This window comes from Microcebus murinus, chromosome 8, assembly GCF_040939455.1.
Source record: "Microcebus murinus isolate Inina chromosome 8, M.murinus_Inina_mat1.0, whole genome shotgun sequence".
Classification (NCBI taxonomy): domain Eukaryota; kingdom Metazoa; phylum Chordata; class Mammalia; order Primates; family Cheirogaleidae; genus Microcebus; species Microcebus murinus.
In genome coordinates, this window is record NC_134111.1 from 101,335,336 (window position 1) to 101,353,470 (window position 18,135).

General features: G+C 40.0%; 1 protein-coding gene across 5 annotated transcripts in view; it reads right to left on the minus strand.

Annotated features, from left to right (window-relative positions):
* The window catches only part of USP40 (ubiquitin specific peptidase 40), an 86,874-nt gene extending 75,270 nt beyond the window's left edge, over positions 1-11,604 (minus strand). For 4 of the 5 annotated variants that reach the window (XR_012920646.1, XR_002224163.2, XM_020288116.2 and 1 more), the window contains exons 1-5: positions 10,161-11,484; positions 7,569-7,636; positions 5,515-5,628; positions 2,536-2,700; positions 210-356 (exon numbers count right to left, since the gene is read on the minus strand). Coding sequence is in view for 3 of the 5 variants with exons in the window: in XM_020288116.2 (XP_020143705.2) it covers positions 210-356; positions 2,536-2,700; positions 5,515-5,628; positions 7,569-7,636; positions 10,161-10,395 (729 nt within the window). In the remaining 2 variants the exon portion in view is untranslated. The other variant, XM_076006053.1, reaches the window with a different exon arrangement.
* Positions 11,605-18,135: the final 6,531 nt, after the last annotated feature.

An 18,135-nucleotide genomic window follows, 5' to 3' on the forward strand; every position in this document is an offset into this window, starting at 1 on the left:
GCTTTAAAAAATTCTTTATTACAAAAATTAATACAGATAATAATATAAATGTCTCTTCAATCCTTAGTGTTAAAAGCTTCAAGTGTCTCCTCCAGACTTTTTCATACATGTTGACTTCAGTTGACAGACCTTCCTGCTATTAAGCACTAAGTACATAGTGTGTACTAAGTGGGGACCCTGGAAAAAGGCAGGTATCTATCTATCTTTACCTTTGCTGCTTTAACCAGCCTGTCACAAGTTCCACAGTGGTACAAGTTGTCATAGTCAAAAACTTCCTCCTCTACGTACATGTTCCAGAGTGCATCTTCCAAACCAGATACATTTTTTACTGCTACTGTTAGATCTAAGAAGTCTTCCTGAAATATACATGAATATAATGTTGAAAAAACCAAACAATTTCACAGAGATTTACAAAGACATCACTAGCTCACACATATATTGGGAACAATCAGCTATATTTTTTCTAAAACACTGTACATATGAAGATGTGGATCTCCTGATTAGACAATGTGGTCATTAAATTATCCTTTCTAAATCAAACTATAATTTAGCTTAAAACATATTATTTCATTTCAGAATAATATGGGGGTACAAATGTTAAGGTTACATACATTGCTCTTGCCTTCCCTCCCCCGTCAAGTCAGAGCTTTAAGTGTGTCCATTCTCCTGACAATGCACATTGCACTTATAATGTATGTATATACCCATCTCCCCCTCCCCCCTCCCACCTGCCCAACACCCAATAAATGTTTTTTTGTTTGTTTGTTTCTTAACATTTTGATTAGATTTTATAACTTTGCCTTTACCTAGCAAGGGTTAGAGGCATGCCCTTCCCCTCTGCACTGTACGCCACATCCCTCAGATGTGGGTCTACCACCCCATAGCTTAAAATATATTAGAAAAACATTTATAAAGGAAGAAATTTAGGAGTTTACTATAATCAAACTTATATTTATGAGAAAATCATATAAACCACAATAAATCACGCATCTGAATTTAGAACTGTATATATAAGGATTATAGTACTGCTTTTAGTCTCTATAATAGAATATAATAGCAAGGGTAGGGTTAAATTTTCTGATGTAAACTCCATATCTTCATATTCTTTAGCTAGAGTTGCTTTAAGATATACTGAATAAGTTATAAGAAAAAAATTCTTGGCCGGGCGCGATAGCTCACGCCTGTAATCCTAGCACTCTGGGAGGCCGAGTCAGGCAGATTGCTCGAGGTCAGGAGTTCGAAACCAGCCCAAGCAAGAGCGAGACCCCGTCTCTACGATAAATAGAAAGAAATTAATTGGCCAACTAATATACATATAGAAAAAATTAGCCGGGCATGGTGGTGCATGCCTGTAGTCCCAGCCACTCAGGAGGCTAAGGCAGGAGGATTGCTTGAGCCCAGGAGTTAGAGGTTGTTGTGAGCTAGGCTGACGCCACGGCACTCACTCTAGCCTGGGCAACAAAGCGAGACTCTGTCTCAAAAAAAAAAAATTCGTTTGAGCCTGGAAAAGAAGGTATTCTATGAAATTTAAGAGGAGGGAATTTGGCAAAAAGGGAGTCTATCAATTCTACTCTAACTACACTTAAATTACAATATATTTCTAATAATAAATGCTATTATAATTTGGAAAGTTTAAATCATATTTATAGCTCTGTGTGTGTGCAACAGCATTATTTTGAGGAATTAAGGGGAATGGAAAATAATAGGGCACTAATTCGTTTATGGTGGAAATCTTAAGTAATAAAAGTAGCACATGAAAAGAAAAGTTAATGTCTTTAATTTATAATATGCCTTATATACATTGCTTTGAAATTACTTTGTGAATTATTATGTCACAGCTAAGTCAATCATACAGTAATTCAAAAATACACACAATATCCTTTTTATTAAAGGATTACTATTCATTGACGAAACCACCGCTGTATAAGATTTGTAGGGCAAACAGAGATTATTATATTTACATGAGCAAATTTCTAATTTCCAATTAGATTAAAAGGGCCATCTACGTCACTACAAAGAACTGAAGTATATACTAATTAAAATAGGTTTGTAATGGCTTTGTATAGTATATGGTTTACATAAACATAAGTACAGACATATAAATGAACTTTCTAAAGGAAAGTAATAAACTAAATTCGATATTTAATTACAGATGTTTGTCAACTTAAATATTCCTCAGTATTCTCTATTTTTATTACCTCCCTAATTAACTTTCTGGACAATATTCTAACCATAATGACATTGGCTTGTCTCATAAGGCCATAGTCTTCTATTTGTAAACATCCCCCAAATCCATTTTCCAAATATTAGAATACTGAATAAAAAATTAAGTTTCAAGATATTTGCTTCTTTCAGTTTACATGGAGAACTCTGGATTATACACTTGTGATTTAGGTGTATGGTAAAAGAAAAAGGCCCAATAAATTATTTCTAGTAATAAATATTTTAATCCTCGTGGTTTACAGCTCACAGGTTTAATTACAGTAATTATACTTTACAATATAATTTATTATTAAAATATTTTGGTATATTCACCTGCTTCTCACTGATGCTCTTACATTCTTTACAAACAATCTGGTTAATGATGGTTCCGTGATACAGACGCTTGATGAGGTCATGGCCAGAGGTCCCAACTAAAGAAGTTTCCAAAGCACTGAAAAGAATTCGATTCAGTTCCTGCACATCATGTTGCCTCATCTCCTATGAAACAGATAACTTTTAAATGTGATCTTGTGCTTCGGATTTTTAAAAACATTTAGAAAAATATTAGTTAACAAAACACAAGATTTATTGTGTAATCCAAAGATAAGCCTTGATAAGGATGACTAATGTAAAATAAGCGAAGAGCAGGTTAAGAGCTCACCACCTATTTTTATTGATACTGGAAAATGAAAATATGAACAGGCTGTGTTCAGTGTGTATATATAACTCAACTCCCCTGACAACCAGAAAATGTATTCATTCTGGGGGAAAACCATACCATACAAGTGGCCACGCCACAGACAGGAGAGAGGAGGAAGGAACATGATAGGCCCAGTGTCTAAGAGCTGGCAATGTCTGCACAGGAAAATATCACCTAGTGGTGAGTGAATGGTGTGAATTATCCACATTAGAAAAGAACTAGAATTTATTGCTTTGAGGAATAAATCACTAAAATAAAACTAACATAGTGTTACTGAGGAAAAACTCCTGATGGAAACTGCTTTGATTTATTAGTCATGTACCTGTGTGTGAACCTCTCCTTAAGAGCAATTTATAACCCAAAGCCCAGGGGCACAGCAACACTTAGGAGTGGAGAAGAGGAGGAAGAGCGGTGGAGGGGAGATCCCGAAGAGTGAGGTCCCCCAAGAACCAGGAGAAGCCAGGCTTTAAGGTGGCTGGTAGGTGCTACCGAAAGCCCCTTCAGCTGAGAACAGCGTGTGTCTTCTGGACTCAGCACATGGTTGTCACTGTTGACTTGGACGGGAAAAGCAGAAAGGTGGCTGAGGAACAAATGCAAGGTACAGAAGTAGAGGCAGTGAGGGAAGACAATTTAAAAATAAGTTTAGTGGGAAGAGTGGCAGATAAAGTAGCTGAAAGCTGGATCAAGATGTGGGATTTGGGGGTCTCTGTCTTGCCTTTTAAAATGTAAGACACTAAAGAATGTAAATTTCCCCAGGATCACTGGCTCTGATGGGATAGAAAACTTGTGGAAGTTTTCAAGCTTTCTTTCTGAACAATCCTATATTTGGTAAAGGTACCTCATAGATTTTCTCCTACCACTGCAGGTCTAGTCCTGGAGGTTTTCCTGCAAGATTATTTATTTAGAAAAAATGAAATAAAAAAAAGGTTTTCACAGCTTTAAGAAATATGAAATCAGCAACTCAGTGGAAACTCATCATTAAAAACAAACAGAAATCCATCAACCGATGACTAGATTAAAAAACACCAATGTGGCATATTCATCCAAATAGAATCTTATTTGTCAGTAAAAAGGAATGAAATACTGACACATACTATAACATAAATGAGCCCTGAAAACACTATCTTAAATGAAAGAAGCCAGTTACAAAAGATCACGAATTGTATGATTCCATTCCTATGAAATGTATAGAATAGGCAAATCCATAGCAAGAGAAAGGTCAGTGGTTGCCAGGGGCTGAGGGGAAGGGGATGGGGAATGACCGCTAATAGGTATGGGGTTTCTTTTTGGGCTGGTGAAAATGTTCTAAAATTGGTTGTAGTGATGGTTGTACAACTCTGTGAATATACTAAAAAAACCCCACTGTACCCTTTCAAAGCATAAATTATATGGCATGTAAATTATATCTCAAAAGAGTGGTTATTTAGTAAAAGTGAAGGAAAAAGGAATTAACTTCAAGTACCAGCCCTACATCCAAAATTTAACACACCTGTTTAAAGACTGTATTATTACCCAATTTTACTTTAAAGTCCATGCCCTAGCTCTTTAATCACATAGTATCGCCTACTTAAAAAGTGTTCCTGGTTAGAAGAAGACAACTGTTCAAACTTTATTGTTAAAGGCAATATAATATTATTCCTACATTGCCTCTTTAAATTCTGTGACAGGTGCCCACACCTGTCTTTGCAGAAATACAGCTAATCCATAAAAAACAGAAGACATGGATGCACTTAAATTTGTATAGCTAACAGTTGATCAATATTGACAACAAGCACCTTTACTCATTGCTGACAAGGGTGTAGTGTTTGTATATAGTTGAATGCCTTTCAGCAGGGGTCCTGAAACTTTTTAAACAGGGTGCCAGTTCACTGTCCCTCAGACGGTTGGAGAGTGCGCACTGTGGGCCCGGGACTAGTCAGCTGCTAAGCAGGACAGGCAGCCGTGGCAAAAACACCCGGAGGGCCAAATGTGCTAGGCAGCCCACATGTGGCCCGCAGGCCAGCCGTAGTTTGAGGACGCCTGCCTTTCAGGAACTCCAACAGGAAAGTGAGAGAAAGCCCACACATAATAGGATACAGGAAAAAAATGGAGAAAGAACAGGGAAAATGAAAAGATCTGAAAAGAATGGTTTCGCTGGTTTTGTCTAAAGCAAATATTACACAATTCAAACACAAAGCTTGTCACAAAGGCAGACAGTATTTTAAAAATTTAGTTACCATTTACTTTATCCATTGTTGTTAGTCAAAGACTAAAAAGCTGATCAGCAGTTTGCTTTATAATGGTAATAGGTGTTGTATCTCAACTAGACTATATAAAGATTCTTGGGAAAAAAAAAAAGATTCTTGGAGTAGAAATTGTAAAAATTCACTCTTGTATGTCTCCTTGTAGTCACAACCTTCTCCCCAACCCCAAATCACAGCCATTCATAAAATCGTGTACAAGTGTCTACAAAACATATTTCTGGCTTATAATTTTTTAATATGAGAAAGAAACATTCAAAGAATACATTGAGATCCTAAGACAAAATTAAAGGAAGTTAGATAACAGCAAAGCAGCATTTATTCTTTCCTCTACTGCTGGCAATATTTCCTTAGAGAAGCTGACCTTCGTACCTCATTGCTGGTCCACCCAAAGCTGTCAGTGAGGTCTGCTGTGGATGCAGCTTCCTGGTCTAAGAGCAGAAGCTGAGCAAACAGGCGCTGTAACTGCAAAGGTATGATTCGAACCTGAATGAGAAACACACATTTCTAAATGAATTCTTTTGATGTCGATTGAGGCTTTTGAAAACAACTGCATACTAGTTTTCGCATATCTCCTAGTTTATTCAGGAGAAAGTTTATAAATATAATATCATAAATGGAGAACTGATTGTGATTCAGTTATTCTTTAAAAATTCTAATTCAATCCAAAAGGTTTTTTTATCTGGAGTTTTCTACTTTGACACAGTTGAAATTAATGTTAAAGCTCAAACAGGCCCTAATAAACCATCCAATTGACTACAGACTTATAACAGTTTGAATCTCTAATAGCCCATTCTTCCTCTCAAATATTTCAGATATACATATATTCCCTCTGAAGAAATTTTCCAGGCACTCTGGAGTGTATCTTCACTCTGGAGTGAAGATACTCTGACACTTTATAGGGCAAGTCACCCCTGCCTCACTTTCTGCTGGCTCCATGCCTGTTCCTGTCTTATTAGATGTGGTAAGGGCTAAGCCAGACTGAGCAATGCCCGGTAGAGTCTGGTCTGCAGGCCAGATTTTAGGGATTGAAAGAGAGAATAAGTATTTAGAAACTTTTACGGCAACTTGACATTCCTATGACATTTTTATTAAATCCTATGGAAGTACTGAGCTGCAACAGACTGGGAATTTAAAAAATACACAAAAACTAGTCCTTTGCCACACAGGTGGCTTGAGAAGCACAGGACTGGATCACAAAAGACTCCTATTAAGTATAGCTTAGAACCTGAAAATGGTAAGAAACTTCTGAACTATGATTACATCTGCACTTTAAATAAAATTTCATCACAGTAACATATAAAATAACAATTTTTCTTTTTTTTTTTTTTTGAGACAGAGTCTCGCTTTGTTGCCCAGACTAGAGTGAGTGCCATGGCATCAGCCTAGCTCACAGCAACCTCACACTCCTGGGCTCAAGCTATCCTGCTGCCTCAGCCTCCCGAGTAGCTGGGATTACAGGCATGCACCACCATGCCCGGCTAATTTTTTCTATATATATATTAGTTGGCCAATTAATTTCTTTCTATTTATAGTAGAGACGGGGTCTCGCTCTTGCTCAGGCTGGTTTTGAACTCCTGACCTTGAGCAATCTGCCTGCCTCAGCCTCCCAGAGTGCTAGGATTACAGGCGTGAGCCATCATGTCTGGCCAACAAAACAATTTTTTTTTTTTTTTTTTTTTTTTTTGAGACAGAGTCTCGCTTTTGTTGCCCAGGCTAGAGTGAGTGCCGTGGCGTCAGCCTAGCTCACAGCAACCTCAAACTCCTGGGCTCGAGCGATCCTTCTGCCTCAGCCTCCCTGGTAGCTGGGACTACAGGCATGTGCCACCATGCCCGGCTAATTTTTTATATATATATCAGTTGGCCAATTAATTTCTTTCTATTTATAGTAGAGACGGGGTCTCGCTCTTGCTCAGGCTGGTTTTGAACTCCTGACCTTGAGCAATCCGCCCGCCTCGGCCTCCCAAGAGCTAGGATTACAGGCGTGAGCCACAGCGCCCGGCCAACAAAACAATTTTTTACCCAATTTATTTCCAGAGTACCAAATTGAAAGAATACTGGTCTCTATTTTTTTTATTTTGGTATCGTTGCAAATAAGTGATCTAAATACATTTTTTTTGATAGACTAGTGTAGATGTGCAAATATTTTCTTCACCAGAAGAAAAAATACACATAGCAGAGAGCAAGGAAAGGTTTATAAAGTAGTAGCAGTATTACATTTAATATCTGGAAAATTAATTTTTTGGAAGGAAAATCTATTAATTAATTAATCATTAGGGTTTAGGCCAAATAACTTTCTGCAAATAAAGACTATATTTAGCAATTAATAAGATTATTGTTTTATTTGAATAAGTAACTTAATTCTTTCCTTAAAAAAACATTTCTTCAATACTCCAGAACACTCCAGCAAATCACAGATTTAATACCTTTGCATCGGGTTTATCTTTATCTTCGAATGAACCAAGCTCTTCTGGACCAAGAGAGAATAAAGCTTCTAAAGAGAAAAGTAGAATTAGAGGTGTAAATGACATTATTTCATTTAATAAAATTGTTTTAGAAAGCCAAGACCACCACTAAGTGAAACCAATTAAAGATTCAGAAATATTATTGTGGCAATATTTATACACTTACTCTACATATTCTCTTTTCTTGGATGTACCATTTTTAACCACTGACCCTAAGAAAATAAAGTGTCATGCTAAAGTCTCAGTATGGATACGTAAAGGAAAATAATCTTTAGCTTATGCACAGAAAACTAAAAACAATAACATCAGAAATCTTTAGAGGCTTCCTATTGCCTATGGCAATGGGTCCCAAAAGCCATGAGTAATCTTAGGAAACATAGTAGGGAAGTACTAACTGCAAGTTAAAGCACAAAATCATATAAGAACTTTTGTAGCCACCTCCCACTACTCTGAGCTACATTGTACCAGGCCTACTCCATTGTACTAGCCCTACTCCTTAAAATATTATTCTAAAATTTTTCTCCCCCAGTTCTCTGCAAGTCTTTACCCTTTCAAAATTATACCTCTCCAACAATCAGCATAAGATTCATGCTAAGCTATACAAGGAGAGCACATTTCGCATTAAGATGTCAAACCATGTGCTTGGTCAGCAATTCCCTCTGCTGGAGAGGAAGCTGCCTGGGGCTCTCGTCCTACTCTTGCCTGGTGGCACTCTCCACAACCTGCTCCACTGCCTCACCTCCTGCTCAGTCTCTCTGAGGCTAATTTCTACTCCAAGTTGCCCATTAACTATGTTAAAACCTGAAAAAGTTTTATCCCTTTTAGGAATCTGCTTATAAATGCTGATAATTTCTAATGGTGGAATTAATGACTACATCAGGAAGATATTTTTATGCAGGGGACAGAGTCAAGGACAAGAGGCACCACTCTTACATCCCACATGCAGTCCAATCCATAGAAAGGCTCTGGAAAGAGGACAATGGTAAATATTTGCTAAATCTCTGGAGGCAGGAAGTCTTTGTAAGCTTAGAAGCAACAGAAGACATCACAAAATTTGATAAATTTGGTGGTGGTGGGAAGAGGAAACATGGCAAACCACACACAGGATGAGTCAGGTTGTCTGTCCTCAGAATATGGAGACACTATGGAGAACTGAGCTACAGAGTCCTGTAGTGCTAGGGTCCCCAGTCAGGGCCATGTGAAGGAAAAGTAATGTTCACACTAAGATCAAGGGAACACAGACACTAAGACTCTTGCAGATGAAACAGTGTGCAGAAAGGGGAATAAGAAAAACACACAGAGAAAAACAGGGGCAAGAAATCAAGGGTTGAAGGAGGTCAAGCTCACTTCTTATAATTGGTCTCTGGGAGATTCCCCTAAATTCTTACAATAATCCTCTTTTTTAATGTAGCTAATTTGAGTGGCTTTCTGTTCCTTGTACATAATCCCTTACCTAAAAATCCTTGGGTCTTTGGAACTCAAAAGTTTCCACATTTTAGAAAAGTAATATAAAAAAAGGGTTATATACACTCCATTCCATTCCCAAGAGGGTCTGGGACAGACTATCCATTAATCATACAGATTAATATTCTTGTAATGAATGTATGAATATTCATCCAATTGAGAAAACTAAAGACTAAATAACCTTACATCGGGTTAAGTTCTAAAGCCAAACAAATTCAGGTCAGATCAGATCAGATCAGAGTGAGAGCTTTTTAGATTTTCAGGAATGCAGATGAACTGTGGATCCCTATAAGTAATGTGACAGCCCTCCCCACTCCAAAAGAAATAATTGTTAGATAACTCTGGCTTAAGTGTTTTGTTTTTGGAGGTTTTCTTTCTTTCTTTTTTTTTTTTTTTTGAGACAAAGTCTCACTCTGTTGCCCAGGCTAGAGAGCTGTGGCGTCAGCCTAGCTCACAGCAACCTCACACTCCTGGGCTCAAGTGATCCTTCTGCCTCAGCCTCCCGAGTAGCTGAGACAACAGGCATGCACCACCATGCCCAGCTAATGTTTTCTATATATTTTTAGTTGTCCAATTAATTTCTTTCTATTTTTAGTAGAGATAAGGTCTCGCTCTTGGTCAGGCTGGTTTTGAACTCCTGACCTTCAGTGATCCTCCCGCCTCGGCCTCCCAGAGTGCTAGGATTACAGGCGTGAGCCACCAAGCCTGGCCTGTTTTGGAGAAGTTTTAAAGTACAAAAATACAAACAGTATAACAACAATGAAAGCTAATACTTGTGACAGAATTGTCTTCATGTTGTATTTTAAATTGAAGGAATTATAAAATAAATATATTACCTTATTTTTTTATTTTACTACTAAACATTATTGAAACCACACAATATATTTAAGATAATTTAAGCTTCACATTGCTCTGTAGAATTATATCTTATATAAGATATAATCCAACTTATATCTTACATTTGCAACAATAAACACATACTGTGCAATACATCTTTAAGATACTATGTCTACTTGTGATTTTCCATAATTAATTACATGTAAAGATCATGGTACTTATTACTGATCAAATGTATGTAACATAGCATACCTCTGAATTCAGGTGTGAAATGAAGAGTCTGAAGAAGGGAATTGAGGTAACAGGTTCCACCCTGATTTCTGATTCCACTTAAATTGGTGAATTCTCTCGGAGCAGGGGGCTCCAAAGCTTTAGTCGTTAGTTTCTTCCCTTTTCCATACTGATTATTTGACACACTGGAATAATCTTCTTCAAATAGGTCCCCAAACATTGTGAAACTAAATACTACCCTTAAAAAAAATGACATGTTATATAAATGGTTTTATTTTTAAAATGATTTTTTACCCCAAATCTCCTACCTGACACTTGGGAGAATATATTTTGTGAAGTTGTTCCTTAGAAAGTAAGTACAGTACCTTGGGTTTTAGAGTTAACAAGATCTGGATTTTTTGGTTTTTTTCTTCCATCCCTACCAGGATCCTGACTACCCGTGTGACCTTGGGCAGGTTATTAACCTGTATTCTTTTGTATAAAATAGGATGCTGTACGTTCTCTAGGGTCACCTAAACAAATGACGTAATGAAAGAAAGGCATTTAGTGCACAGAGTTTGGCCCGGGCCAAACGATAGCACTTTTTCATAAAGGCATGTTTACATTACTAATTAGAAAACAAAGAAAACACATCATCATGCCTAATTCACTACTGGGGTGGTAAAGGCAATCCTAGATTCCAAGAGTTGACAGGGATCTTGAGACCATCTATCACTCACTGAAATCTCTGCTTCTCACACCCCTCAGTACCTTGTACCAGATTATGACATTTCAATTAATTAAATGAATCGAATTCATATTGATAGCAGCTTAGTACGCAGTTTCAAAGCTGGAAGGCTGACAGGAGGTCCCTTGTGTGGGGTCAGTAGACTGCAACTAAAATTACGGCATCTAAAGCCCTCCAATAGGTATTCACTAATCCAAACATCAGCCCTGGGGACCTGGGTCACTTGCTCAAGATTTCATATCGAATGTGGCGCAGGGTCACTGGGAGACGAGAAATGTAAAGCGCCCAGCACAGTTTCTAATTGACAAGAAGCGCTGAAATACACTCCTCAGGAGAAAAAAAATGGAACTGACAGTCTAGCCTCGAGCTCATCTTCTGGATTCCCGCATCCCCCACTTCGCGGCCGGGGCCCTCGGGCCCTCCACCCTCCACGCCACCCCCGGTCCCAGAGGCGCGACCAGGCATAGGTCCCCGCGGCCGGAGACCACTGACCCAACGTCAGAAACGCGCCGAGTACCCGCGCAGGCCCGACCGCCCTTCGGCTCGCCCTCCTCAGGCTGTGCGGCCGACAACGTCCCTACGCTTCCCACGACGCCCTGGGGATACCCGGCAGCCAGCCCGACTTACTGCCTAAAGCCCTGACCCCGGCCCCGGCCAAAACGCGGAGAAGACGAACCCGCCCCAACTGGACGCCGCCATCTTGGCGAGGGCGGGTCTTCAGAGCGCGGTGGGCGGAAAGCGGACTACGCCTCCCAGGATGCCCTGCGGGAGCGCCGGGCGTCGCGAAAGGCCTCATGGGCAATGGAGTTCCTCTTTCTGGAGACTTTGGAAGTTGGGGCAGGAGAGCTGCCCCAGCTTCCAGATCTGCTCATGGATTTGGAGACTAAAATAAAAGTTTAAGGCACACCGCCCCACCGGCTGACTGAACGGACCCCCTCCTGGCCAAAGGAATATCCTAAAATTAAATTGTCTGCCAGGAGGAGGGAGGTCAGACATGCCTTATGCCCCCCTCCCTTCTTGGAAATATGCTTTGTAACCCATTAACAGGCCTAAGGATATGCAAGACAAACCTTCAGGTCCTCAATTTACACAACAAATCTATGGCTGGTGGCTCATCCCTGGTAAACAGCGCCTTATGTTAAAACATTCCAAGCCTCAAAGCTGCCTGTCTTTAACCAATTACAAGCCAAAGAATCTTTAAACCCACCTATAACCTGTAAGCTCCTCCCTTAGAGATGTCCCACCTTTGGGGGCCAAACCAATGTATGCCTCCCACGTATTGATTTATGACTTTACCTGTATCCCCTGTCTCCCTGAAATGTATAAAACCAAACTGTAACCTAACCACATCCAGTCTACTTGCTCAAGGCCTCTTGGCAGTGGCTCCTGGTCAGGGTCCTCAAATTTGGCTGAGAATAAATCACTTTAAAATTATTATACAGCGTTTGACTTTTTTTCCATTGACAGGTTTGAGGGTCTGCTCGGCCAGGTGGCCACTCATTTGTTCATCTTTTTTAAGTTTGTATTCATTGCTCTCCATAATCTATACTAGCCGTGGAAGGGTATAAAAGATGACTCATATTTTAGCATGGCTAATTGTCAAGTTACCTGAACATGGGAAACAGTTGTGTGGGGCTTCAAGTTTGCCAGCCCCTTGAAGACAGTTTCCAAGTGTATCTTCACACAAACCCTGTGAAAAGTGTTCCACACTCCCTGAACTCTTATAACATCTTCAATTTTTATTAGGTCTCCACCAACTGTTAATAGCATGCACAAGAATACACTTACAATATCTCAAAATTATCCCCTTTCCCATTTGAGCACCTTGAGTGGACTATCTCAATAGCCTACTTAGGCTCTAGGTCGGGTATCATCCCTGTCTAATCCAGCTTCCATACAGGAATGAATGAGGTAGTCAAGGAGAAAATAATTTTGACTTCAGCTAAAAGTTTGAGAAACTGAGAAGAGGAATAGTGACAGATGAAGCTAGAAAGGCAAAAGCTAAAGTGAATGCCAGACTAAGGAATTTGTATTTGGAATATTTGCAAGAGATCTGTGGGTCAGGAAAATTCAGGAAGTGTTGATAGAGAAAGAACTGGAGACAGAGGACAGCCTAGGAGGCAAAAGGTCTACACTGGGAAATGACAGTGGGAATAGCCTGTGTTCAGTTCTCATCAGGCTTGACTCTGCTATGTTGCCTCCTCAGCAGCCTCCTTTGTATGCCTCTCCTCCCTGACTCCATGATATTCTATCCTCTGCTTCTCCTATGCCTGCTGTGTTTCAACCCCTCTCTTCCTAATAGCAAATATTCCTCAAACTTCTATTCCCTGACCAAGAATGACCCCTGGAAGTTTAGCTCCACGAGGACATGGGCTTTGCCTACTTCACAGCTATATCCCCAGCAACCTCAATCGTGCCTGGCTCATCACAGGATCTCAATATTTATGGAATGAATGAATGGCCTCTTAACATCACCATCCTTCCTCTCTCTCATCAGAATCAAAGTCTTGGAGCTACATTTGAAACTTTGTCTTTTGTCCATTAATCTAACTAGTGGTAACTCAAAGTATTACCTGCACAGTGTTCTTCCATTCCCATGGCTCCCTCTCCTACTATCAGACCCTCCTTAAGTCTCATCTGGGTTAGGATGATAGCCATTTAAATGGACTCCCATTTTACCCACCCCATCTTGCACATCACTCAGCTCAAAATTCTCTGCCAAAGAAGCTTCAATGATTCCTCAATGTCCGCTGCAGAAATGCTTCATTTTGATGTTTCAGTTCACTCATGTTCCCAACACTCTTTTCATGCTGCGTTTCTCAGTACTCACCTATTCTCCGGTCAAAGTGTTTCCAAGTGTGCCATATACCTTCCTGCCTGTGATCTTATTCATGTTGTCCCCTCTGGGAAGGATGTCCCTCATCTCAGGTCCTCCTTTCAATCCTATTTAACATAAAAGTCCATCTCAAATTCTAAGCCATCTGTAAATATTTTCCAGATCTCTCTAAACAAGGTATGATCTTTTCTTTCTGTAAGCCTTCAGGATAATATGTACCTCTCCTGTAGTTTCTGTCTTTGGCAAAGTCATATCTAGTCAGTTTGTTAGTGTCTCCAAGCCAGACGTTATACCGTATGTGCCCTGTAGCCCCTGTTGCCGTTGACAATAAAAAATATTAGTTGCATTATTATTGATAATACTGATATATGGCTTTGTATAATAGTTTACAGTGAAATTTTAAATCTTTTATTTCATTTGCTCCACAGGAAATCAGAGTCAAATCTGTAAAGATGTTGCCCCTACTCTGTACCCATGACAGTTTCACCCAAATATTCCCACCATGTGAGGGGCTGAACAAGAAAGATTAATAATGCTTCTTAAAGGTTGTGAGCATTTACTCTCTGCCAGGCAGATGCACAGGGTTTCCAAGCACTATCTCATTTCATTCTCATAAGGATCCCACAAGTTGGGAACTGATACTATTCCCATTTTACACATGAGGACGTTGAGGTAATGAGAGATAATTTTTACAAGGTTACACAGCAAATAAGTCTTAAATAACATTTGAATTCTGGCGATCAGACTGCAGGTCTGCACTCTTAACCACTGTTTCCATCCTCCTCAACAAAGCCAAGCAGCTGCTTGCCTGCCTGCTACCCTTCCTCCTTCCTTCCTTCTTTCCCTCCCTCCCGTTTTCTTTCATTCTACAAATCTGTTTTAGGACTTCTTCTCATGTGTGTGGCACTGGGGTAGTCCCAAGAGTGAGACAAACTGTGGCCAACACTGCCACCTGCTTACCCAATATGCTTCTCTCCTTCTTCCTTACTACAGACCCGCAATTTTATATGGTGCAAAATCTCCCATTCAGCTCAGGGTCGTCATGTGACACAGCTCCTGTCACAGAATAGTAATGATAGCTAACACGTACAGAGTGCTGACTGTATGCCAGGCACCATTGTAAGTGCTTTACTCATAGTAATTCATTCAATTAAAAGCCTTTAACAACCTTGTGAAGTAGATGCTATTAAAAGTAGAAGTCACTGAGTGAGGCTTCTGGGAAAGTCCTTTAAAAAGAAACATTAGTTGTTTTCCCTTAGTCTTGCCTTCTTTTCCACTTGAGATCTAGACACAATGGCTGGAGCTCTGGCAACCATTAAGAACATGAGGTTGGGCCAGGTGTGGTGGCTCATGCCTGTAATCCTAGCACTCTGGGAGGCCAAGGTGGGAGGATCACTTGAGCTCAGGTGTTTGATACCAGCCTGAGCAGACCCTGTCTCTACTAAAAAGAGAAAAATTAGCTCAGCATCATGGGCACACCTGTAGTCCCAGATACTTGGGAGGCTGAGGCAGGAGGATCACTTGAGTCCAGGAGTTTGAGGTTGCTGTGAGCTACAATGATGCTGCTACACTATACCCAGGGTGACAAAGCAAGACTGTTTCAAAGAAAGAAAAAAGAAAACAGAAAGAAAAAACAACATGAGGGTACAGATTATTCTATAAAGATCGAAAGAACTTAGATTCCTGATGGCATTGTAGAACTGACATTTCAGCCCTGGAGTATCTACCTCCTGACATTTTTTTCTGCAAGATAAAAAGTATTCTTTCATTTAAGTCACTGTTTGATGGGATCTCTTTTGATGGAGGGTTTATAGATGAATATAGCTCCCAAGTGAAGCACACACACAGCTTTTAAGGAGCTCAAAGTGGGTAGAGACAGGAGAAATATAAAAAAATAAAAATACAATGAAGTAAGTGTCATTATTCTTTTTGTGCATGCATAACTTGTATATGAGGGATCTTTAAAAAAATGCATGGAAAATGCATATTATGAAAAAACTATACATGCATTTCAGGTTTGGGGTTTTTTTTGCACCAAAATGAACTCATACTAACTTGTTATAACATATTTGAACAGGATCTAGTTTGAGGCACTAAAAAGGATAAGACATCAGTTTGAAAAGAACCCTTATCAGAGTACCATGAATTCTGCTAAATTTGAAGCGAGAACAATTTGAGGCTTGGGTGGGAGAATGGTGAAATTATTGATACTTTATGAAAAGTTTATAGGGACAATTCCCCAAAGAAATCAGCAGTTTACAAATGGTTAACTCATTTTTAAAAAGGATGAGACCATATTGAAGATGAAGCCTGCAGTAGCAGACCATCCACATCAATTTTTCGGGGAAAAAAGTTAATCTTGTTTTTGCCCTAATTGAAGAGGACCAACAATTAACAGCATAAATAATAGCCAACACTGTAAACATCTCAATTGGTTCAGCTTACACAATGCTGTCTGAAAAATTAAAGTTGAGCAAACTTTCCACTTGATTGTCATCAAAACTTTGGGTTTTTTTCTTCTGGAAACATTATCTTCCCAGCCAACAGTTGCCAAAACCATTGCTTCCAGACTGGCTGCACACAAGAGCAGAGCTTTCAGGAAATTTTAAACAAGTGAGATCAAAATCCTGAAGCATTTCTTCGAAGAATTATAACAGGAGTTGAGACAGCTTTATTGGTAAAATCCTGAGGACAAAGCACAATCAAAGCAATGGCTACCAAGGGGTGGACGTGGGCCAGTCTAGCAAAAGGGGTTGCCTAAGCCATTTTTTTTTGTTGTTGGCTTTGTGGAGGGTCGAACAAGGATATCATCTGCTTATCATGAGAGTGTTTTGAGAAAGTCAGCCAAAGCTTTAACAGAAAAACAACTGGGAAAGCCCCACCAGAGTCCTTCTCCACCAAGACAGTGCTCCTGCTCTCTCCTCTCATCCAACAAGGATGATTTTGTAAGAGTTTACATGGGAAATCATTAGGCATTCACTGTACAGTCCTGATTGGCTCCTTCTGACTTCTTTTTGTTCTCTAATCTTTTAATAGATCTGAAAAGGGCACGTGATTTTCTTTGATTAATGTGAAAAGGACAGCACGAATTCTTTAGGGATGGACTAAACGGTTGGTATCGTTGCTTACAAAGGTGTCTTGAACTTGAGGGAACTTATGTTGAAAAACAAAGTTTGTATCTTTTATTTTTAATATTTCAGTTCTATTTTCCATGAACTTTTGGAAGCCCTCTTTTATAAATTAGAGTGCAAACACAAACCTGGTGAGGCAGCTGGTGAGAAGTTTTAGACCTGAGAGATGTGGATGCTGATTCACAGGCGACCTCAGAGTCAGGGGGAGAGACTGAGGAGGCGACACTCGCCAGGACGTCATCTTCTTCTTATTACAATTCAGGGCACACAACCCAAGGGTCCATCGACAGGTGGCTGGATAAACAAAATGTGACTTATACATTCAGTGCAATATTATTCAGCCTTAAAAAAGATCGAAGCACTGATACATGCTACAAAATGGACACAAAAGGACAAACACTGTGTGATTCCACTTACATGTGGTACCTCGAAAAGGAAAATTCATAGAGACAGGAAGCAGAATTGTGGTTACCAGGGGTTGAGGGAAAGAGGGGGATGGGGACATATTTTATGTGGGCACAGTTTTGGTTTGGGAAGATGGACAGTGGTAATGGTTGCACAAGGTGAGTAGAGTTAATACCACTGAATTGTACGTTTAAAAATTGTTAAAGTGGTAAATTTTATGTTACGTATGTTTTATCACAAAAACTTTTTAAGAGAAATTCAGAGCACTTCATAAAACCTTCCCACAGCAGCATTCCTGAATTCTAATTGGCCTCGGGGCATTCACAGAAGGAACATTTGCAGAGTCAAGAACACATCTGCAGGCCTGCGCCCTATAATCCTAGCGCTCTAGGAGGCCGAGGCAGGCGAATGGCTCGAGGTCAGGAGTTCGAAACCAGCCTGAGCAAGAATGAGACACCATCTCTAATATAAATAGAAATCTCTAATATAAATAGAAATAAATTAATTGGCCAACTAATATATATAGAAAAAATTAGCCGGGCATGGTGGCGCATGCCTGTAGTCCCAGCTACTCGGGAGGCTGAAGCAGTAGGATTGCTTCAGCCCAGGAGTTTGAGGTTGCTGTGAGCTAGGCTATGCCACGGCACTCACTCTAGCCTGGGCAACAAAGCGAGACTCTGTCTCAAAAAGAAAAAAAAAGAACACATCTGCACACTTGCACAGGATCACAGATATTATTGGAAGAAAAGTAAAAGAGGTGGGGCAGGCCGGGTGGTGGCTCATGCCTTTAATCCAAACGCTCTGGGAAGCCGAGGCGGGCGGATGGCGGGCAGATGGCTTGAGCCCGGGAGTTTGAGGTTGCTGTGAGCTAGCCTGAGGCCAAGGCACTCACTCTAG